Here is a 25713-nt window from a genome sequence, read left to right on the forward strand (position 1 = left end):
TCTAAGCATTGTACTATCATTTCAATCATCAAGAAAATTACGTCCCTATAATCGCAATTACGTTCCTTCTTCCATTTACATTTATTCATTATTGCAATTACGTTCCTTCGGAAGCAATTGGTTTGTAACTTGTACAGTTTACCTGCAACCTGGAATGTAAAGAAGATGGTTTTTACAATAGGGGTATTTCTGTAATTATAACGTTCATTCCCAGGATTCTACATTCCAAGTCAAACATATTTTACCTATTCCTTGAAATTATTTTAAAAAAAGTTCCCAGGAATTAAACAATTAACCAAACACTTTTTCCTATATTTTTCTGAGAATAAAATTTTCATCTTCACATTCCTGAGAAAATGAATACCAGGGAATAAATTTTGTAACCCTCAAACAAACACCAATAGGAATTGCGTGTTCATCAGGGTTAGGTGTATGTGAATGTGAATTGGGACTCTTCTTTCCTTCCCTTTTGCAGAATGTCGAAGGGATCCGATACCTGTTTGTTCGGCGTCATCCGACCTGCCCCGGATAGCTGCGATGAAAGAGGGAAGTGCCTGAAACCGGAACCGGAACTGAAGTTGGAACCGAAACGGCAACTTAAACATGCATGGGAATCGAAACGCGTTAAAGACCTTGAGATTAGTGACTGCTCTGTGCATGACGATGACATTGAGCCTCTTATATTTAAATGTGATCGCTTCGAGTATAGGAATAAGGCTCAGATTCAAAAAGATAAGGAGATTAAAGTCGCCATGGCTGAGTACAAACAGCTCCGTCGCGGCCTAAGTGTACGTATCTATATATCTATCTATCTATCTCATTTTGCTTTCCGTTTTTCGTTTGGCTTTCAATTTCATGTTTCACTTGTAATACAATAATAATAATCTCTTACTTAATTTTGTTTCTGGACAGAATTTTGATGCTATCACCCCTCCGAGAATTGCAGGATTAGTTGGTTGTATAGTACCCCTTCCCATCAATGATGATCTTCGCCTTCAACTCACTCCCCTCTGCGAGGCTGCGTTGGTGAAATACAATACTGAGAATCAGGCAAGTTCAATACTTTTTAGAGTAAACTTATGATGATTACAGCATATTTACTCATTCATTGATCAAATAATTAAGTATTCTTCTTAATTATTAGTGTTAGCTGACATTGTGAAGACAACCTGGAGACCTGGTGGTATGTATTATATTACCTTTCAAGCAAAAGAACAAGATCCTCCCAACTGCTGCCGTGTTACAACATTCCAGGCACAAGTCTGGAAAAAGAGGCCTGTGTCTGAGTCTGAGGTCATATCATGTGCCATCAAAACCTAACACTCGCACCATGGTAATATGATAATGCTGCATTAATCTTATGCATGCTTTCATCCTGTTTAATCTTTCATATCATGTTTAATCAATATGCTTGGAGATTAGTTTACAGTTCCTTTAAAATTATATTTGACTTTGGTATTTATAATAAGCTTCAGCCATTTTACAATTATTTAAAATAGAAGTTCATAAGCGGAAACCAGCTGTTTCCAAGCCTAAATCCAAAGATATTAGAGTATAGTATGTTGAATGTTGATAAAAACATCATTTGGAAATTGTGAATCAGTTGTATTATCATTTTCTTCTACACTGCTTATTGCTGCACTTCATTTGGAAATTGCATTGTGTTTTTTTGCAACTGAATTCACTATTGATTTGGAAATTGCATGTGTTTTTTGCTACTTACCTCACCAGAGTTAGCAATTGCACCTTGCTGAATACATGGAACACTGATTTTTTCTGTTTTCGATACAATTGATGTGCTGTCATTGTAACTGAGACATTTTTCTACTAAACTTATTTTGGTATTTTATTTATATGTCCATATCACACTGTTTTCCATCTCTTGTCAATATTTTTTTCCTTCCTTATACAGTCCCTCATCCGGGTAAACACTGAGCAGTACTAGTATCTGATTGTCTGGCATATTTGGATGTCTTTCAATCGAGAGAAAATTCGTACTTTTTGTCATTTTACTTTGTCGAAATTGTAACCTCACTTTTCTGGTATTACATCCTTGGCTTGCAAGTATTTTCCCATGTATTTTGTTATTATAACTCCTTTATCTTTGAATTTTTTGTTGTTGTTTAAAGTATATATGCAACCATTGTGCTTGGGTGTTTCACACCTTTCTTTTGGTATGAAGGAATGCCTTTTTTTGTATGATAAGGTTATGGTTGTATAAATTTTTTCGTATCCACAACCATTTTTTTTATGGAGAATTGTGAAAGATTTATGATTTTACAGCATATTTTTTATTTGATTTTGTTTGAATGACAAATGATAGTATGCTATGTTGTGGGTTGGGATAGAAATCGAAGTGTAGAACCCTCAACCTCCTTAACACTATACTCATTAACTCTCCTACCCTGAACATCAATCCAACCTTATATCCCCTTTTTTATTTGAATTCTCTTGATCTTGAGTCATTTTGATTGTACTAGTATCTTATTTGGGATATGGCTCGTTAATGATTGTATCTTGATTTTTGGAATTTGGAATCATAATTTGGAAACATGTAATGTTTAAGCCTACCTTCATTAATCACAATGATATATTCCCAGTGTATGTCCACTGCATCCACTTGAGTCTTCCTTTCATTAATCTGGTTTTTGTTGTATTAGAAACATGGGGTGAAAGTAGGCCAGGACACACTTCTGGATGTAGTTAATTAAATTAAACGTGGTCGTGTTTATGTACTATATCGTATATTTGCTAGAACATTTTGAGATGTTATAACCTCATGTGTCTTGTGTCATTTCAGACTATCTCGTGGCACTTATGCTTGTCATTTTGAGATCTTAAATAGCATTGATGGGTTTCTAACGTTTGAGAACCATCATCTCCTTCAAACAAAAGACCACGTCATTTTGTATTTTTATTCTTTGGCGAAATATTTATCTGCGTTCTACACCAAATTTCCATATCTTGTTAACTCTATTTTAAGATGCATTTTCCCTGTTTCTAATTGAAGCCCGATTATTAAATCTAGTTCCAACCATAACTGCTTCAAAATGCTGTGTCAAAATTTTGTAGTTTAATGCAGTTTAAATTCCAACTGGAACACATTGGTCTTCTTTTGTCATTAGGTTTCTAGCTATGTTTTCAGAAGTATTTTTTAACAGCTCTAGATCTTTAATTTTTTTGGGTGGCTGCCTGTCTGGACATGTTTTTTCTGTTCAGATACAACTTCTTGGCTGTCAATTGAAATTTATTTGCCTGTTGAATTTATTTTGGCATTTATTTATAGGTTCATCACACTTTTTTCCCTTCTTTGTCGATATCTTTTTCCTTGTCCAGTTCCTTGCTTGGTGAACTAGTAGTTTTATATGATAGTCTTATTTTAGAATACTTTACATTTTGTTATAATGTTTCTCACAATTACCATATTCTTTCTGTTGTTAATTTGTCTTGATCGTATTATATGTAAAATTATGGATAGTATTAAATGTATTTTAAAATAAATTAAGTGTGATTGAAATATTATATGATTATTTATTTTAAATTTTTAATATTCTTTTATATTTATAATATACATATATGTTGTTTACTCATCCAAACACACCTTAGATGGTACTCCCTTCTTCGTATAATAGATGATCTATTTGATAGTATGTAATATTGACCTGACAAACTTTGATCATATTTTTTTTATTAATATACGAAGATAAATAATATCATATAAGATCTTGTTAGATTCATCTCGATGAATATTTTTAAAATATTAAATTTTCACAATTTTTTCTAAAATAAAATTAAAAATATTAAAGATACAATATATGCAATCGATGTATGTGACAGGATCAACTGAGTCATTTATTTTAGGGCAATATTTTTTGACTCTCTTTCTTATTAACGGAGGGAGTAATAAAGAGAATTGGTGTCTTCGTGTAAGGGTAGGTATACGTTATTTTTTATTCTCTCCTTCCTTCCGTGTTACAGAATGTCGATGGAATTCAATACGGTTTCGCCCGGCGTCACCCAACCTTCTCCGGAAAACTGTGATGAAAAAGGGAATCAACCTGTAACGGGATTGCAACCGAAACGGAGAAAGAAATATGAATGGGAATTGAAACGCGTTGAAGATCTTGAGATTAGTGACTTCTTTATGTATGACGATGACATTAAGCCTTTTATGTTTATGTGTGGGCGATTTACGTATAAGAATAAGGCTCAGATTCTACATTGCAGTGCTGTACCCATCGACTTAACCGATGATCTTTGCCTTGAACTCACTCCCCTCTGCAAGTTTGTGTTAGACAAGTACAATGCTGAGAACCAGGTTCAACAAATTACAAGAATTATTATATATATGCATATACGTTTGTTTGAACTAATTTTTCTCCTGATTTAGGGTGCAAATTTTGTGTTTATTGACATTGTGAAGACAACCTGGAGACCTGGTTGTATGTATTACATTACCTTTCAAGCACACGAACAAGAACAAGAACAAGAAAATCCTTCCAACATCTCTGCTATAATTTTCCAAGCACAAGTATGAAACAAGAGGCCTGGGCCACCTGAGGTCAAGTCATGTGCCATGAAGCCTACCTAACACGTACATCATCATGGTAATAGTGTTGCATTAATATCATGAATTTACATCATGTTTAATCTTTTCTTGGAGATTTATAAATGCTAACAGGTCATAGTTCCTTATTGAAATTAGCAAGCGGAAACAAAGAAACTAGAGTAGAGAATGTTGATAGAAACATCATTCGGATACATTCTATTATTGTTAATTTCAATTTTTCATAATAGTGAATTTCATGAAGGAAAAAAAAAAAAACTGGTTGAAGCTTATTATAAAAAACAATTTCAAATACAATTTCAAAGGAACTATGACTTCATGAGAAACTATGAGTTGGCCATTTTTTGCACCCTCACTATAAGCCACGGAATGCTGACCCTTTTCTTTAAAATAAACTGTACTGAATTAAGACATTAACACAAATAAGTTAAATAAATAACCCATTTGAACCAAGCCTGACATGCAAATCACCCATTTTAACTGTCCTTCAAACAAAAGACAATTTGGTTATGTAATTTTCATCCATGTGCAAATGTCCACTGGTTTTTTTTTTACTCAATTTCCAGAGAAATGTTGTGATTCTTAGTCATTTTACTTTTGTCGAAATTGTTACCTCACATCCTTGGCTTGCCTTTGTCTCCAAGCATTTTGTTTTTATAATACCTTCATATTTGAATGATTTGTTGTTGCTAAACAGCTAAAGTATATGAAACCATTGTGTTTGAATGTCTGCTTCAAATTTTTTTTGGAGGATTTTGTTCCCTTTTTAACTCCACTAATGCAGTTTTTACACTTCTCCTCTGCTATAAGTGAATTTTTTTTTGTTTGGCATAATTAGGTTCACAAAGGGCTATATAATTTTTTATGTTATCCACTACCACTGACTTGTGGAGAATAGTCAAAGATTGTGGATATCACATCATATTTATCATTTGATTTTTTTTTTTGAATGACAAATGTTAGTATGTTAGTATAGTCATTTTAATAGTACAAGTTACATAATTGGTTTATACTATTATTGTGTTATATATAAGTTAGAAATAATCTTTTGCAACAATTTAACCAAGCCTGTAAGCCACACCCTCAAACAAAAGACCATGTCATTTTGTATTTTTAATCTTTGGCAAAACATTCATCTACATTCGACTCCAATTTTCCATATCTTATAAACCTTATTTTAAAATGTATTTTTTCTGTTTCTTATTGAAGCACGATTGTTAAATCTCGCTCCATCCATAACTGCTTCGTGGCACTGTGTCAAATTGTCGAAGTTTAATGCAGTTTAAATTCCAATTGGCATGCACTGGTCTTCTTTTGTCATTCGGTCTCAACTCTCAAGCCGTGTTTGTAGAAATATTTTTTAACGGCTCTAGCTCTTTTGTTTTTTTGGGTTGACGTGCTTGTTTTTCTGTTCAGTACAATTTCTAGGCTGTCAATTGGAAGTTATTAGCCTGTTGAATTTATTTTGGCATTTTATTTATATGTTCATCTCACTTTTTCCCATCTTTGTCAATATTTTTTCGTTGTCTAGTCCTTTGTTTGGTTACATAATAGTTGTATATGATAGTCTTATGTTAGAAATAGAATACTTCACATCTTGGTAGAATGTTTCTCACAATTAGCATATTACGTCTGTTAGTTGTCTAGTCCTTTGCTTGGTTAAATAGTAGTTGTATATGATAGTCTTGTGTTAGAAGACTTCACATCTTGGTAGAATGTTTCTCACAATACCTTTCAAGCACAAGAAGAACAAGATCCTCACAACTGCTGCCCTGTTACAACTTTCCAGGCACAAGTCTGGAACAAGAGGTCTGAGCCACCTGTGGTCAAATCATGTGCCATGAAGCCTACCTAACAGATACATCATCATGGCAAGTTTAATCTTTTCTTGGAGATTTATAAATGCTAATAGGTCATAGTTCCTTTAAATTTGTTATTTATAATAAGCTTCAACCAGTTTTTCGTTTTCCTTCATGAAATTCACTTTTATGAAAAATTGAAGTTAGCAAGCGGAAACAAAGAAACTAGACTAGAGTATGTTGATAGATACATCATTCTATTATTGTTATTGCGCATCATATGGAAGCTGCATTGTGTTTTTCCCTACTGACTTAATGAGTTGGCCAAACATAGACAGTGGTTAAATTTGACAGTAACTTTGTAGAGGGTATATTGTGCCATAACATTTCGAGGGTTTTTCCTTTTTGTTTCTTTTGGAATCTTGTGGACAAGTGGCTTACATTGCTAATTCGATCCAAGTGTTCATAGACATTTGTTGAGAAGAGGTTTAAGTTTTTTCAGTTTTAGCAATAGTAATTATTTGGGGCAATTTGTGATAGAATTAAAATCATTGATATCTATTATTACTGTTTTTAAAACAAGTGAATTCAACCAAACTCTGTTTTTTAGAAGAGTACCAATAAGCTGGTATGAAGTCGAAAATTCACTTCTGTTGATGTCATTATGTGTTAAATCAAAAGTGGGTCATATTAAAGTAGTAAAAATTCATCAACCATCTTTGAGGATAATATGAACATAAATGAATGCATTCTAATATATTCTCACGGTAACTGAAGCATCCAACATTTTTTTCAGACGTACTTAAATTCAATTATCCTCTTGCCTTTGATTATGTTCAATTGGTTATTGCCCAAAGGTCTAGTTTTTCAAGAATTTTAAAAATTTTGATTATAAAATCATTTTTAAATTATTACCTGGAAAAATAGCTTGTTTGTGTAATCAATCCACTGGGACGCTTGAATTGTATTTCAGTTATCAACATTGGCGGATTCTATAGAGGGAAAAATGTATGATATTTTAGACCCAGTAAAAACTGACAATAAAGTTTCTATGAGAATGAATGTGTTGACAAAAAGAATGTAACAATAAATGAATTCAAGCTATGAAAGAGATTTGATAGATCAAGACACCGTAAATTTGGATTCAAAGCTTGGGAGGTCATCATGTCATATTTGAGAGTGACTAAAAATTCTTCTAAATGTCATCCTTGCAAATAAGGGGGGTTGTATCCGTGTTTGGTCCCATTGATTCTTATATTAGGAGCCTTGTATTCAATAATTTCAACTGTGGTTAAATTTGTACGGTGCCAAGCGAATATGATTTCCCACATCCTTTTTCTAAGATAGTCATTTATACTAGTCACAGTATTTTTGATTTCATAGCATCTTGTATTGAGCAACTAACTATTGATTAATGATATTGAGTTTGCTTTTGGGAGAAAAAAAGTAGGATATTTCTGATGGTCATTTCTTAGGCTTTTTCATTAATCAATCAATACTTAGGCTGTTTATATATGTGTGTATTATATTACGAAAAAAAAATTAACATTTACATGTTGTCTGGCAAGAAAACGTAATCTCCTGTACTCTTATAAAAGTAAATTAATTAATACATTTGCGACGTGGTAGTTAAATTAACTGACCTGAATTTTCTATTGGTGGCTGAAAATGACAGGGGTTTTTGTAGGTCCTAGAAGACCTGTAGAAACTTTTTATCAACCTATTGGCAAAGATGAATTAGAGGGGAAAAGACATGGGAAAAATGTAGAGATAGTAGAGACCTTGAGCCAATCATTATAAATTTTCATTATGCTTTGCAAATCTGGCTAGGTATTTCATCTGCGCCTCCTGGTGAGCTTCGAGCACATTTTATTGAGTTTACCAATATGGCTGCCATGCCAAGAGTTTCTCATTTATATTTTAGGATAATATGGTTTGCAACAATTTGGGTGATTTGGAAAGAAAGGAACAACCGTATATTCCAAGATACGGTAATTGTTCCTTATGTGCTCATTGATAGAATTAAACTTCATTCATTTCTTTGGTTGAAGTCTAAACAGGTGGATTTTGTTTATAATTACTTAGATTGGTGGAAAAACCCTTTGCTTTGTATGGGTGCTCTTAGGTAATTGTTTTAATTCCAGGTTGGTGTTTCTTGTAACCGGCTGTTGTACTGTGTAAATATTTGTGGTGTTTCTTTCTTTTGCACGTCTTGTGCGAGTGGAAACACCTTGTGGTAATTTATCTCATTTTGATTTCTTAAAAAAAAATGAACTCCCACATTTTACAACTCCCCAAATCTAAATTTCAAATCACTATGAACCCTCATACTTATTTTGTAACACGTCCTCCCTCAAACAGTAAATTAAATCACATTCAAAAAATATCATCACCCCAATTTCAAATGAAAAAAATCATCAACATAGACCTAAAAGACAACATTATACATCGCCATCCTCCACAACTATAAATCATAAAATTTCTCCTTCCATAGTTCAAGGGACTCCATCACTTTCATTATCCTTTATTTAATAATCCAATCAATATTTGCTCGGTATTTTGTTTTCCAGCTAGCCTTGGGTATCTTATGTGGGTTATGCTTTAGTAATATTTGTGGATTGAAAAAAAAAAAACTAGTAAATCCAATAGAATCCATGAGTTCGCCAACCAAAACAATAACAAAATGGAAATATTTGTAGAGAGAGGAGTAGGATTTCTAAAGTTACACTTTCTTATAGAGAACGAAATGATGTATTTGACTTGAGTAAATCTATCGTTTTTTATCTCCTACCAACAACGTGGAGGGGTCGTTCTTTCTAAAATAAAAACAAAACAACATTGAGGGGGTCATGCTCACGAGAAAAATTGAAAGATACGTACGTTAACTTATTTTATTCTTTTTGATAGAAAGACACATTAACATATTAGATGAGGCTTCTTAAAAAAACAAACATATTTGATGAAGGATTGATTGACATTTTGGAAGTAAAGCTAACGAAAGTAATCTTTGAGAAGTTTTTAATAATTTTAATTAATTATGGGATTAGTTTGACGGTGCAGTACACTTTCACAAACAAAAATGTTTGTTGATAAAATAATTTTGATAAAAATAACGGATAGTTGATAATTTTTAATTTATATATGATGACTGATGATTGATAGTTTATAGTTGATAGCGGTTAGTTGACGGTTGATAACTTATAGCTGATAAGTTTATTGAAGTGTTAGATAAAATCAACGTTTCAACTAATTGATGAATGTAAAATGACATAATTCATAACAAAAAGTATAAAGTATATCAATTGATAATTAATTATCTAGATTTTAGTGATTTAAATTTATTAATTTAAACTAAAAAAATGTATTATTAAATTTAAATTATAAATGTTTAAACATTTAGAATTTAGTAATTTAAATTAATTGATTTAATATATGTATTATCAAATTAAAAAAAAAATATGTATTTTTTGATTAATTTTTAGAGTAAATTACACTCCCCCTCTTCTAAGAAAAACTTGAATTGCACTCCTCTCTCCTTTTATGATATACATTCCCCTCCCTTCAAAAGTAAAATTTATACTTCCCCTCCTCTATGAGATGTTTGAATTACAACTCTCTTCCTTAATTATTAAATATGCACTACACTCTATTTTAACATGAATAAATATATATTTTTTGAAACAATAAATAAATATTTTTATAATATATACTAATTTGGAATCACCATTTAGAAAAAAAATACATTCGTTTCTTTATAATTTAAATGTTAATGATAATTAAATTTAAATATTTTTTATTAATTTTATAATTTGGATAAATTTCACTTTTAAATAACAATACTTAATCGACTTTTGTAATTTTTCACATATTTTTATTTTATTTTTAGTTATTTCATATTTTATAATAGGGTTTAAAACTACATGTTAGATTTTGATTGTATTAAAATGGACCCTCAATACTATTTTTCTTTGAAATGTGTAAGATTTTTTTTTGCTAGATTATTTGAAATTAAAAAAAAAATATTAAGGGAGTAAATCGTAGATTTTAACATAAGAGGGGAATAGAATGCAATTTAAGAGATGAGTGAAATATTTTCTAATATGTTTTGAATAAGAGGGAAGAGAAATTTATATGTTAACACTCGGAGTATAATTCAAGCATCTTTGAGGGGATGATATTATAGTTTACTCTAATTTTTATTTGTTATATTTTATTTTATTTTTGAAAAAAAAATTCGCAATTTTTTTTTAAGGATGAAGGAAGGAAGGAAAATATTCGCAAAATTTTTATTAGCTAAAATATCTATCATTCGTAATTTTTATTTAGAAGAATCATATGTTAATTATTTAGAAAAATAATATCCTTATTATAAGAAAAAGTTGACTTTTTATGTTAATAGAATAATTAATGTATCTTATTAGAAATATAGACTAAATACATCACTCACACAATAAATCAAAAAAATTAATTGTTTTTTTATAATAAGGAGACGAGGAAGTACGATATGATTGACAAAACATAGAAAAAATCTAGGTAGGAGTAGGACTTGTTACTGGGTGGGGTCATACACAAAGTAAGACCAACCCAAAGTAAGCAAACCCACCTTAGTTTTGCGTATTTAAGAGCAATAGAGTCTTCATTTCGGTACATGTGAATTGTGACTCATTCTGTTTTGTCTCGCAAATGTCGATGGAATTGGATGCACCGTTGTACCAGGAAAACTGCGAAGAATGCCTGAAATGTGAACATGAACTAGAACCGGAATCAGAATCTGACTCGGAATCGGAATCGGAATCGGAATCGGAAGCAGAATCAGAATCGGAATTAAAAGTTGAATTGGATCTGTATTGGTGGGAATCGATACCAGTGAAAGATCTGAAGGAGAGTGATTTCGCAAGCCGGTATGAAGACCACCCTTGTACTTTTCATTTTGCGTGTCCGCAATTTGTGTACAAGAATAAAGCCATGAGAAAAGAAGAGGAGGATACCAAAAATGCCGTGGATGCGTATTTGAAGGCCGCTAAGAACATAAGTGTACGTTTCTCTCTTTTAATTTTGCTTTTAATTTTGTGTTTAACTCTCTTAATCTGTTTCTGTACTCTGCACAGCCCTTCGATGCTATCCCGATTCCACGCTTAGCAAATACATGTGGCAATAACTTTCCCAGACCTATTAACATTGATGATCGTCACCAACTTTTCATTGAACTCTCAAAACTTGCTTTGGAAAAGTACAATCGTGATAATCAGGTTCTAAACTTCTTCACCGCTGATATATCTTAATCTTTCATTCATCAGCTTCATTATTCTTACTCTTAATTTTTGTTTATCTTATTAATTTAGGGTACCAATATCATGTATGAGTTCCTTGAGCTTGTCAAGGCAACCCGTCGTCCTATTCCTATTTTTGGTAATTACTACATTACCTTTTATGCAAAACCAAAAACAGAAGATGCTACCGGCGATGCTGATCCTTCAGACTGCCCTGCTCCAACAATTTTTCAGACCCACGTCTGGAATTCGAAGCCTGAACCTGAGGTCAAGTCGTGTTCCATTAAAACCTAACACAAGCACCATGGTAATAATAATGTTACTTTAATAATAGCATGCATGCTTAAGTGTTTACTATGCTCTATTTTAGGTTAATCAATTTTCTTAGAGACTTCAAATTTGTAATAGTTTACACTTTATAGTACTTTTAAACCTTGTGTTTGGTAATGTAATTACAATATTCTTCTGCCAAATTTCTTTTCAACTAAATCACAATGATGGAAATTGATAGTTGATAACAAAAGTAGAAACGTGGATAGGCAAGACAGACCTGAGTTCCATCAGAGACTAGAGTATGATGATACAAACATCAATTTATTCAGTTCTATAATAGTTTATATCTTTTTCTTCAACATCACTTCTTGTCCTCCTTCGTTTGGAAGCTGGATTATGTGTTTTACTTGAATCTGTAAGTGTTGCAGGTGTATATGAGCGGAAGGCGACTCACTATAAAACAAGCAAGGCTCACTGTTTTCTTTAAAAGGAAAATAAGTTAAATCTACAACCTTGAGCCAGAATTTAACCATTGATCACATTGAAATCACACATGTCAACTGTCCCTCAAACAAAAGAAAATTGTCACAACTTAAGCATCCTGTTATGAGGTAGAAAGTTAGAACTTTTTTTAATGGCAAAGAAAATATAGTACATTGTTTGGCACATAATTAATGCATTATAGCTAGACTGTTGGTGACTACATGTAGTAACCACTCTCTGATTCCCAGGAAGTTACAACCCCCCGCCCGCCCTCTCTATTATTTCTCTATTCTTTTGTAACCAGTTAGTTGAAATGATAAATTTCCTAGTTTGATCAAATAAATCAGAAGAATCATATTCAGCTTGTCGTGAAGTAGGCATTGTAATCCACCCCCTTTTACAATGCATGAAACACATGTATAAACATTCACTTCAGCTCTGTTGGATTTTTTTATTAGAGATTAGATAATGCATGAGATTTTTTCGCCTTGATGTTTCTTTTGGAATCTCTTGGCCAAGTGGCTTACGTCGTTGATTCGATTTATGTGTTCATGGACATTTGTTGAGAAGAGGTTTAAGTTTTTTAAAATTAGCAATAGTGATTATTTTTGGCAATTTGTTTTATAATCCAAATAATTGATAGATATTATTATCACATTATTGTTGTTGTTTTTAAAACAATTGAATTCGACTCAACTCTGTATTTTGAAAGAGTACCAATTAATTGATCAGAAGTCAGTAAACAGAAAATTCACTCAGACTGTTGATGTGTTGAGATAACTCAAAAGTGGAGTGGGTCATATAAAATTAGTGAATTTTCATCCACGGTATTTGAAGATATATAACTCAAAAGTGGGACATAGATTAACGCATTCTAATATCTTCCCCTCAAAATGCTCACATGCCCCTTGGATTTTCAAAAATCTTTTGGATCCTTACTCCCGATCAATGTAATTTGAGAGTTAGGACCCGATCAGCCCTCAACTCCATTTATGCTTAGTTCGTTAGTTACGACCCGAACGGATCAAGAGTTAGAATCTGATCCTTTCTGCTTTGATACCTTTATTAAAGGCATATAGTAAATTCTAAAACTTTTCTCATAGTTCTTTATTCTATGTTGTGATTCTCTGCTTACAAATAGAAGCCACGGTCTAAAATTATGCCTTTGAAGTTCTCTAATAATCCTAAAAGCTGCTGAAAATAAGAATAACAAAAACTGGAACTTGAGTCCTTTTGTCTTGCTCAAGGGGTGCAACGTTATTTATTTGTTGATGTACTAACTATCATAGTAATAGGTTTCTAGAGTCGGTCTTGATCATATTACTACAATGATAAGGTATATAACTAGAATTCTAGTATTCCAGTCAAATGATCCTGCAAATTTGTATCATTTTATGCTTAGTGCATAATTCGCGGCATCAATTTCATATGCATTTATTTAATTTCTACATATAATATTTGTTTGTTACTTTGTTTCATTTGTATCTTTTAATATTTTGAAATCTCTATCTTCTTGATCGGACATTTCTTTCTACTGTGTGGGTTTTTTAGATGTCGCGGATGAAGGGAAGCTCCGAGAGGGATAATTGGACAAGAGTTGGAATTTGTAGACAGTCTTTTAAAGGATGTTGGATTTTTCTAGGAAGGTTGCTTTGTTTAATTCTTTTAGTGCTATAGAATTTTAACATCTTTTTGTACAGTATATGATGGTACACTTGGTTTGGTTGGTGCTCTTTAATGCAGTTAATGTTCCTAGTAACAGTAGGTGTTCTGATTGAGATGCCATAATTTTTCACGCATACATTTTGCAACATTGTCCCTGCAATACAAAATATTTAGACTTCAAATGATTTTAACGAATGTTATCATGTATGGTGCTATATGCAAACTTTATCATAAAACTATCCATTTGACGGGCAACTACAGTTTTGTAAAATCTAATGGTATCGCCTTCTACAATATTACTACGTCGTATTCATTTGCTAGAGCTCCGTTTTGAACTTGCAATACTCATTAATGTGTGAGTTTTTGTGCTTGACTCCTCAATTTTAGGTGTTATAGTTTATTTTTAATTATAGTAGTAGAGTTAATTTTAATGGTAAAATATATTTTATGTACTAAAACACTTTGTTAATTATAGTTAGTGGTATCGTTAGATAATTGAAATACGTTAAATAATGATGTTAGTCAAAAAGAGTAATAAATATTGTATTGATATTGTAGTAAGACAAATAATTTTTTACAGAAAAATAATTAAATTGACACTTAATTTAAGACTGAGTGAGAAATGAATATGAAATGGACACCTAATTATAACTGGGATTTGTCGGGTTGTAAACAAAGCAAGAGCAACCCAAACTTAAAAACTCAAGTTTGCTTATAAAGATGACTGACCTCTTCCGTCTAGACAAAGCAAGAACGCTTCTTTCTGGCTGAATTGTAGATGGAAAAGGAACCGAAGCCAGAACCGAAACAGGAATCAGAGTCGGAAACGGAATTGGAACCACCATGGGATTGGGATTCAAAACCATTTGAAGAACTGGTGTATAGTGACCTCTCTAGCCACCCTGATCCTTATTACTTTGCGTGTCCGCTCTTTGTCTATAAGAATAAAATAAAGCCTTGATCAAACAACAATAGGATGCAAAAGAGGCATTGGCCAAGTATTTCGAGATCTCTCATAACATAACTGTAAGTCTCGTCACTTTTGCTTTTAATTGTGTTTCACTCAGTTATAATCTGATTCTGGACTGCACAGCCCTTGGCAAATGTATGTGGAATAACTTCCACAAACCCATGGACATTACCGATGATGATCGCCTCTCCATTCTAAGCTTGCTTTGGAGAAATACAATGCTGAAAATCAGGTTCCAAACTAGTTCACCACCATTGTTATATTATATCTATGTTTATTCTTTCACTCATCAGCTTCAATATTCTTATAATTTTTGCTTCTCTTATTTAGGATGTCAAATATGAATTTGATGTGCTCATCAAGGCAACCTGTGTGCATATTCCTCTTGGTACTTATTAATTACCTTTAAAGCAAAACCAAAACCAGAATATGCTACCCACGCTCATCCTTCCATCTTTTCAGGCCCGCGTCTGTGATAGTATGCATGAACCTTGATCAAGTCGTGTTCCGTTAAAACCTAACACCCACACACCATGGTAATAATGTTTCTATTATGCATACTTACATGTTTAGTATGCTGTATCTTCTATTCTAGGCTAATCATTTTGTTAAGACAATCACAATGATGAAAAATTGTAACAAAAGAAGAAACTGGCGGTAGGCCAGACAAGCCTAAGTTTGACAGAGACGGGAGTATGTTGATAGAAAAATTTTGCTTGTTCTATATTTGTTTATATCCTTCTCTTCGACATCACTTCATTCGGAAGTTGCATTGTGTTTTTTCTTGGTGACTTCACCAGAGTTACTTTTTTTTTAGCTTAAAGTTGAGAGCGCCTCACTATGAGCCATGCAATGCTAACTGTTTTCTTTTTAAACAAAAAATAGACTGAAGTGAAAGAATGCATTAAACTAAGTAAATTTAAACAAATAACCTTGAGTCACAATTTAACCAAGGCTTTCATGCAAATCACACATTTCAACTTTCCCTATAACAAAAGACTACGAGGTTGTGTATTTTTTTTTTCCCTATGCAAAAGTCCACACACCCCATCGCCACAACTTATAAGCCTTGTTTGAAAATGCTTTTTCGCACAACTTATCGAGACAATTGTGAAATGAAGTCCCACCCATCAGCTCTTCTAACTCGACCCCATTTTGTATCTTTTTTCGTAGTAAGTCAACTGTTGAGTTTATGAGAATTTGGAGAATTGGAATGAAAAAGAGCCATAAGGCTTTGATTGAGAAAAGATTATCAGAGAAACATTTTGATCAAAAAGATGTTAAGAGTACAATAGTTGAGACTTATTTATAGAGCTAACTCCTAACTAACTTGCTTGCTCTCCAAGCTATCTAGGTAACTTGCTCTCCAAGTTATCTTCTCACTTGTAACTAACTATTAACTAATCCTAATTAACATACTAAATTCTATGAATCTTAACAGCCTCCCTCAAACTCAAAATGGGGAAATTCACCAATTTGAGTTTGGAATACAAGAGAATTACAATGATTATTCAAACTGAAGTAACTAGGTAAAAAGGGGGGTAAACTAGCAAATGACTTAAAAGATAGAAAAACATAGCAGGCTCAGATTGTAGCCCAACAAAGCTGATGATGTCCAGGCCCCACATGACGAATCCAGAACCTTGTGAACAAAACAACTTCTGAACCAACAAAACAACTTCTGAACCAAAGCACAACTGAATGATGACCAGCTTCTGAACCAACAAAACAGCTTCTGAACCAACAAAACAGCGTATGCTTCTGAACAACAAAGAATGCTTCTGAAAAGCTTCTGAAATTTGAATCTGAATTGAACACAAACTGCACAACACCTTCTGAAACATGCTTCTGATAATGCTTCTGAAACGCTTCTGATGCTAAACTTGCTTCTGATGCTAAACTTGCTTCTGAAGAATACAGCTTCTGAAACGAAAGAGCTTCTGATGAAAAAACAGCTTCTGAATCAAAGAAAACAGCTTCTGAATCAATGCTTCTGATGAGTAACAGCTTCTGAAGGACGCTTCTGATGAGTGATTCCAATAGCTTCTGACAAACACTTCTGATGAGTGATTCCTAATAGCTTCTGACAAACGCTTCTGATGAGTGATACCAATAGCTTCTGAAAAATGCTTCTGAACCGAACAGAGAAGAACAAACCACACAGATTTCCACCAGTAGCAAAAGATGAATTGACCAGTATCGAAAACAGATACAATGAATTGACTACGATTAAAAACGGTTAAGGTACGAATCAGATTTATTGAACCATGAACTACGGTTACACCGCCGGGATCGAAAATCAATGGAGAATAACCATCACCTCCGGCGAACCAAGGCGGTGCTGAAATTACAATTCTGAGAATGTTAACAAACTTCATGAAAAGATTGATTAGAACCTTAAGGAAATTATCACCGCTGAATTGATTTGCGATGGCGAAACTGAAAACAACGGAAGGATCTCGAAAACTCTGTGGTTCTTGATCTTCCGTAACAATCTTTGTTGAATTCGCTACAGATTCGAATAAGAAATCGAACGAATTAGAAAAATCACTTGTATTCAATACTGATGATGCAGAAACAGGATCGTTCGCATACGATGCTGATGGTGCAGAAACAGGATCATTCAAAACACATGAGATTTCACCAATCTTGATGCTGCAACCTTCAATTGCTGGTATAGCAGATTTGATTGGCTTGATAGGAACAATTTCTGAATTAAAACTTCCAAAATTGAAAGAAACCGCTTCAGTTGAAAGAACTGTAGAATCTTGCGGTGGTTTTCGAAGTGGCGGTAATGGCGAAAACTTCTTTTCTACCTTTGATTTCTTCCATAGATGACAAACAATGGAGTATGTCATTAGAAAAGATGGAGGATCGAAAAGAACAGTGAAGATTTCTTTGTGCTGAAAAGTAGAAGATTTCTCCGATACGACGACGGAGGATTTCTCCGATACGGCAGCGGAAGAAGAAGGATATCCCCGAGATCGCAACCGAGGCGATGATACCATGTTGAGTTTATGAGAATTTGGAGAATTGGAATGAAAAAGAGCCATAAGGCTTTGATTGAGAAAAGATTATCAGAGAAACATTTTGATCAAAAAGATGTTAAGAGTACAATAGTTGAGACTTATTTATAGAGCTAACTCCTAACTAACTTGCTTGCTCTCCAAGCTATCTAGGTAACTTGCTCTCCAAGTTATCTTCTCACTTGTAACTAACTATTAACTAATCCTAATTAACATACTAAATTCTATGAATCTTAACATCAACGGCAATGTTTCATGTCTGGCTACCGATCTTTTCATGCATTTCCATTTCCCCCTTTTTAATTGTGCTTGGAATGTTGATTCAAATCTCTGTCAATTATTATTGTCGTTGCTAAATTTATGTCGAGTATTTTTCATGCTTCTGGAATGTTGAGAGTTGAGACAATGCACTAGAACTTAAGCTGATTTCAAAATTAAGTGAACATGATATTGCCTTTGTGGTTTGATAGTAGGGTTCTCTATCTTCTCTTTTCAGCAGTGTTTTTCTTCAACAGCTCTAGCTCTATACTTTTTTTGGTGACCAAGCTTGTTTTTTCTGTTCAGTTATAATTTTTGTGCTGTCAATTGAAAGTTATTCTCGTGTTGAGTTTATTTCGGTATTTTATTTAGGAAAATGCTTAAGAGTGTCCTTAAGGCCTTGGTTAAGAGAACAAAAATAGAAATATTGTGTCGGAAAGTGGTGAATTGAACTTTTTAAAAGTTTGAAAATTATTGTTTCCAATGTAAAACTACTACTTTTGGTTTCCACTTGTTAGCAATTTTCCCCATCTTTGTAAATATTATTTTCCTTCTCCAGTCCCTTGCTTGGTGAAAAAGTAATCATATATGATAGTCTTAAGATAGAATACTTCACATCCTATTAGAATGTTCCTCACACTTGGCATATTAGGTATGTTAGTTGTTAGTCTGTCATAGATTTTCTCGCACTTTGCATCTTGCTTTGATCTCTTTGACCTGTTGTTTCATCTCCCTAACCATTTTTCGTAATTTTACAGGAACCAATTGCTCAGTACACCGAACCTATCAGTATTACTCACACGGTTCTTTTGGTAACTTGCCTCATCACTTGTCAGTCGTCAGTATTGTACCTTGGCTTGGCTTCTCGTTAAGATTCATTTTGCAGTACCCTGTCAATTACAATCACCAGTGGCAGGAATCTCAAGCCTCTCGGCCACACCTTCAACAGAATGGTCCAGTTTTTCTACTTGACCTCGTCAACCTGCACCCATGGCTTTGGACTTGTTGTGCCTGCACTTCACAACTATGGTAACCAGACTAAAGTGTTGACCATCATATATCACCGCAGGTCCAGTAAATTTGTTGCATGGGTCAAAGTTTAGTTGTTTGTCTCTCGCTCTCACTCCTCTATATAAATTTTTGATATCCTCGCAAACTATGACAACATTTGAGGGAAACCTTCAAACCTTTTCTTTTTAGTAATTTTTCTTTTGTCAAAAATTGTAATATCACTGTAATTTTTCTTTTGCTCAAAAGAATTGTGATCTCTCTGTGTTACATCCTTCTCATTGTCCCTGAGCATTTTGTTTTTAATATAATAGTTTTTAGGCTTAATTAATGATTTGGTCCCTTAAGTTATTTGTTGGTTACATTTTGGTCCCATAAGTTATTAACGTTACAATTTGGTCCCTTAAGTTACTTTTGGATTTCGTTTTGGTCCCTTAACTATTAAAAGTTTCGTTTTGGTCCCTTAACTTATTTTTTTGTTTCGTTTTGGTCCCTTAACTTATTTTTTGCTTTCGTTTTGGTCCCTTAACTCTTCCTCCGTCAACCACTTTGGTCCTTTACGTTAGGATGAATGTATTAGAGTTAAGGGACCAAAACGAAACCAAAAAATAAGTTAAGGGACCAAAACGAAAGCAAAAAATAAGTTAAGGGACCAAATCGAAACAAAAAAATAAGTTAAGGGACCAAAACGAAACTTTTAATAGTTAAGGGACCAAAACGAAACCAAAAAGTAAGTTAAGGGACCAAATTGTAACGTTAATAACTTAAGGGACCAAAACGAAACCAAAAAATAAGTTAAGGTATCAAAAGAGTAGTTAAGCCTAGTTTTTATCTTTGATGGCTCTGGAAAACTGTGCATTAGATCTTATGGTGGTTTTGAAATTAAATAAATGTGACCTTGCCTTTTTGTTCTTTCTCTTCTCTATTGATATCTGAATATTTATTGAATAAGATATCTCTCCTCCTCCCTTTTCATATCTGAATATTGAATTAGATATTATTGCAGCGTCTAATTGTCATTAATTTATCATTTCGTCTTAGCTTACAAGGTTATTCCTTGCTTTATTATTTTTTTTTTCTAGGATAATCAACATTCTTTGAGATTCTAAGTTGGCAACCGTTTTTAGTTCTTTTGAACTTGTATTTGATAGTTGTATTAAAAATAGGTGAACAGAGTGGTAATGCCATGTCATATTTTTGTATTAATTTATTTAAAAATAAATCAAATGTTTTAACCTACAGTACTGGTACCCGTCCAAACTTAGGGTACTTAAGAATTTACCTTACCTTAAAAATATATTACTTCTGTCAATTTCTTTACAAGAAAGTTAAATTTTAAAGTTTAAAACAAAAGCAGAAGCTGGTTTTAGACCATCCAGACACGCCTTAGTTTAGCCATTTACTTTTTTTGCTTGAACCAAAAAGTGCCTTATCATGAACCATGCAATGCCATTTTTAACTTTTGAGGAGGAAGATAGACCATAAGGCGTTGGAGAATCGTCTGAAGCCGATTTGGGTGTGGAAGGGAGTTATCAACATTATAGATCACAGTAATGACTATTTTAAGTCATGTTCTCAAAAAGGAAGATCAATATAAAGCAGCAATAGATGACCCTTGGTTGAATGAAGTTCTAAATTTAATCTAGTGAATGATCAGATTGACAAGGTGGCGGTCTAGGCACATTTTTCACGATTACCAATTCAATATTATGATGTCAAGGTTCTAAAGTTTATTGGCAATAGGATTGGTAGAATTGTTAAAGTGGATATGAATACTTTGCTTAAAAAAAAAACAGAAGTATGTGTTGGAAGTGGATATTCCCAAGCCTTTGCTAGCCGTGTTTTCATTAAAAGATAGGGTATATAAGATGGATTGTGAAGGTCTTTATCTTTTGTGTCTCAAATGTGGTAAATTTGGACATCATGTGGAACGGTGTCCAGAAAAGCCCATAGGGCCGTGAGACGACGAGTGCAATTTAAATGGGGAGGCAAGTACTAGGTCCATTCCATGTCTGTGGTCAACAAACCACGGCGACCAAGAAAATTATCTAAGGCGCTGGAAGGAATTGATGTGGTGTCGTCTGTTAAGGGATCTCGTTTGCAGTATTAGGTGAAGATATATTGAAACTAGATAATGCTGATTTCGACGAGTCCGTCCATGAAACTGATGCAAATTGAATTGAATCAATGAAATGGTTAAAGTTAAGTGGTGATGTCTGAAAATTTATCCGCGGGTGGGGATATAAGAGGAAAAGGAGCGGTGAAAGTTGACATAGTATTACCGTTGTTCTTTAAGATGGTAATATTTAAGGAAAAGTTACAAAAAATCAAGGACATGTCATACATGAGGGAAATAAGTGTAATAAATGTGATTCCAAGGGCAAGAAGGCGGAATTGTGGGTTTTCCAAATTTGTTGGTAGTTGTAATGCTTACATTGCAGAGTTGTGGAGGTGTTCTTGAAGGTCTTCAAGTGGCTAGAGAGAGAGGTTTTAAGAATGTAATGCTTAATTTTGATTCTCAAATAGTGTTATGCGATTAAAATAATTGTTGTACAGATAGTGTCGCAGGTATGCAGATCATGCAGCGTATCAGGAGGATTTTGGAGCTTGATTATTCTGCCATGGCCAGAAAGCTAATTATCTCTCCGCAGCAGAAGATTAACGTTTTAAAACTCATGTTGGACATCAAACTGGTGAGACCTCAAGTCATAGTTCATTTGACTCAACCGGTATAACCACGATTGAATCGAATGATGAACAAATAAATAAATACAATTTAAAAACCATATTGGATATCAGGCTGGTGAGACCTCACAGTCATAGTTCATTTGGTTCAGCCGGTTGAACCGAATGATAAAATTATGTAGTAATATCCCACAAATTTCACATTTGCGATGTCACAACTTTTGCATCATCTAACAAAATCATGCATTAAACCGTACCTATGTAGTTTATTCAAAATGAAAACGACCAAGCTTTGGGAAGAGTGAGAAAATATAGATGTAAATGTACGTGTTAAGAGTTCCCATTGGATGTGATAAGGCCTGGACAGAAGTATGAATGAGGGCAGCCATCACCTTACAAGCTGATATTGTAGGGTTGAGTTAGGCGCAATCTAAATTCTAAGATGATATTAGAGTCTGCCTATCCAAGACCTGTTGACCACCTGTTGTAAGGTTACCTAATCACGCCACTCAGGTCACACTCCAGATGTCCAGCCCTAAGCGTGAGGGGGGTGTTTAGAGTCCCACAGTGATTGAGATAAAACTAGAACATAAGTTTATTAATGGGGATCGTTATCACCTTACAAGCTGGTTTTGTATGATCGAGTTAGGTCCTACAAGCTGGTTTTGTATGATCGAGTTAGGTCCAACTCAATTTCTAAGAGTATGGTACATCCATACATACAACATAGGTTACTAACTTCTGAATCCGTCAAGAAGAAGAAGAAAAAACCTGAGTGATCTCACTGACTTGTGCATGTACGGCAGACACAACAAGAGGGACCTTTTTTTTTAATGACAACAAGAGGGACCTTGTCATCATCAAAATGGAATCTCTCATACTGCCACACAGACCCCCCCGCATCCTCTGAAGCCAGGTTACCATGAACTGCCTTGCAGTACGTGTACAACACAGTCTTTGCGGAAACATTAAGAGATTTAATCAGTTGAAATTTTTTGTTCATTACCTAGTCTCACATCACTCTGAATAGTCTCTGAGTTTGGTTAAATAAAGAGGAAGTGCTTAACATTTCAACATTCTGAGTTATTTGGGGGTAAAGATGGGGAAAAAAGCTTACATAAATGTGTTTGAATCTTTTGTAGTTTCGACGTGTATTTTCTTGTAACACTTGAAACAGAAGCTTACAGTTTTGACTTAGCTAATGCATGTCTTTTTGTTTTTGTTTTGGTTTCAACGTGTATTTTTCTTTTTTCGGGATGGTTGAGCTTATTTTTTCTAGATACAATTGTTCTGCTGTCAACTGAAAGGAATTCTTCTGGTGAATTAGTTTTGGTGTTTGATTTATCCGTTCATATCCCTTTGTTTTCCATCTCTTGTCAATAAATATTCTTTTTCTTGTCAAGTCCTTCACTTGTGTAAGATGTACTTGTATATTCTGTCATATTCTGACAACTTTCAATAGCAAAGTTGTGTTTTTCAGTGCTTTAGTTTTGTCAAAATTGTTAACCTCGTATTTCTGGTGTGTAACACCTTTTTTATCTTTGAATGACTTGTAGTTGTTGAAGTATATGCAGCCATTGTGTTTGGATATTTGCTAATAATATCTTAAGGGTTTTGTTCCCTTTTTAACTCAGTTTTATGAAGTGTTAGTGTGTTACACTCTTCTTGTGCTGTGAATGAAGTGTTTTTTTTGTCATGATCAGGTTCACATAGACCGCATACATTTTAATCATATCCACTACCACTGATTTATGAAGAATTGTCAAAAATTGGTGAATTTCGTAACATGTTGTCATCTGATGTTTTTATTTTTAATTTGTATGGTAATATCTGTTGGAACATTGGTGTGAAGATGGAAAGAAATTGGAAGGTTGGAAGATTAAACACCAAGTTATTAAACTTTGATATAGTGTTGTGTGAATTGAAAAAATAGAGTGTGGGGGTCTCACATAAAATAGAACACACACATTAGTAGTGTTTAAATAGTGGTATTTAATTTTAAATACCCGATAATGATGAAAATAATAGTAATTATTATTTTTAATTCATGGATATCACTCCCCATAATTTTAGTTTATGTTGGTTGTGATAAGATTGAGAATCCAACTTAATTTCATATCTTTCCTTCGTTAGTGGATTTGTTTCCTTTTGAACTTATCTGATTAGTTTGTTACTTGAGCTGATCTGTGAGTTGCTTAATTTTTAAGTTTACTTAATTTTTAAGTTTCTCCAAATTAGTTACAAACTCTCCCTATAAAAGGAGAGTTCACCTAGTTCAAAAAACATACCAAAGAGTTTCATTGAGTTGTCGGGAACTCTTTCTCTCTTCTCCCTTTCTTGACTTGTGTTGACGAGTCTTTCTTCTCTTCATCTCCTTTTTTCTGTCCCTTCGGAATTAAGAGTGTTCTTAAGACCATAGTCCCTCTTCGGAATGTCCCTTCAGAATTAAGAATGGTCTTAAAAACATAGTCCTTTTGATAATATAAGTCCCTTCGGAATAAAGAGTATTATTAAGATCATAGTCCCTTTTTGGAATAATAATGTCCCGTCGGAATTAAGAATGATCTTAACGGTATATAAATATTCTTTCAATATTTTAATTGAGGAGAAATTAAAAAGTGTAAATGGTGGTATCACCATATTTGAATGGCTGTAGTGCCATATTGATACTTTGGAGAAATTAAAGTTAGAATGGTGGTAACACCATATTTGAGTGGTGTCATCACCATAACAGATTGGTAACAATACCATATTAAAGTTGTTTCAGTATTAAAGAGTGGTCTTAGTACCATATTTGAGGGTGTAATTTTCGAAAGGTTTTCTACAGTGCAGTAGTTAACCGCACAGTTGTAGCTGGGCTTGTTTTATCCTGGAGGCGGTGTGGTTGATAGTCTGCCATGCACAATTTTTGGCAGTGCCACGAAACGTCTTAAAGAGAGCGACCTGGTCGTGACTCAACCTAGTAACAACTTCGATAGATAATAGAATTTGGAAATCCAAATACAACATTTTGGAAATCCAAAAACAACAATTTTAAGACGTTTCGACTGCTATGTCTACCGAAGAAATTACTTGTTGAGGTTTCGTTGTCCCTAAATACAAGAAGGATAAATCAGGTTATAGATATACACCTTTTGACTGAAACGGTGAAGTGTTTGTTGCTATAACAACAACACTAAGAAATTCACATATGTGACTTGGAATTTGTTTGAAATTTATTTTCAAATTCAGAATCGAATTGTGAGTAAGTAGCTTGCTGTAGTTTACCCTCTCAACCAATTCTTTATTCCTTTTGCAGGAAATCATGTCCATTGCATTGCATCCACCTGCTGTCAAACTGGTTTTCATTGTGTTAGGCTGACATGAGGGTGAAAGCGTGGACAAACAGACTTCTGGGTGTAGTTAAATCTGTTGGCGTTTCTGTAGATGGTATATTGTGCTAGAACATCTTCGGATATTTTGACTTTTTATGTAACTTTTAATTTTATTTCACACCATCTTATGTTTGTCACTTATCTGTACAATCGGATGAGCGTTCCAACATTTGATAAGACTATATAATAATTAACTTCCAAGATTTGAAGCTTTTAGTTTCATTTTGTCTGAATTTGATCCTACGCTTCAATTTGACAAGAGACATTTGTTTCTAATGTATGGAACATTGAATAATATATGAGGCAATTTGTTTTTGAATTAAAGGTGAACTGTA

General features: G+C 33.6%; 1 protein-coding gene and 1 pseudogene across 2 annotated transcripts; both read left to right on the forward strand.

The window, feature by feature from the left end:
- Positions 1-476: 476 nt before the first annotated feature.
- On the forward strand, positions 477-1320 carry LOC146940722 (uncharacterized). The gene is made up of 3 exons (XM_085749897.1): positions 477-788; positions 913-1050; positions 1165-1320. The coding sequence occupies exons 1-3, from the start codon at positions 477-479 to the stop codon at positions 1318-1320; spliced, it is 606 nt and encodes a 201-aa protein (XP_085606023.1).
- Positions 1145-25499, forward strand: LOC146940723 (uncharacterized; annotated as a pseudogene). The gene is made up of 7 exons (XR_015030023.1): positions 1145-1333; positions 3979-4318; positions 4391-4531; positions 10975-11400; positions 11475-11615; positions 11709-11943; positions 25303-25499. The product of XR_015030023.1 is annotated as an uncharacterized LOC146940723 (transcript).
- Positions 25500-25713: the final 214 nt, after the last annotated feature.

Source organism: Medicago sativa, chromosome 3, assembly GCF_051527215.1.
Source record: "Medicago sativa cultivar Bolivia chromosome 3, Bolivia_mono, whole genome shotgun sequence".
Classification (NCBI taxonomy): domain Eukaryota; kingdom Viridiplantae; phylum Streptophyta; class Magnoliopsida; order Fabales; family Fabaceae; genus Medicago; species Medicago sativa.

Bases quoted from the DNA above. Each gene is read 5' to 3' on its own strand.
- LOC146940722 (XM_085749897.1), top strand. From the start codon at position 477: ATGTCGAAGGGATCCGATACCTGTTTGTTCGGCGTCATCCGACCTGCC. The intron at 789-912 runs GTACGTATCTAT...GTTTCTGGACAG, and splicing joins AGCTCCGTCGCGGCCTAAGT to AATTTTGATGCTATCACCCC. The intron at 1,051-1,164 runs GCAAGTTCAATA...GACATTGTGAAG, and splicing joins AATACAATACTGAGAATCAG to ACAACCTGGAGACCTGGTGG.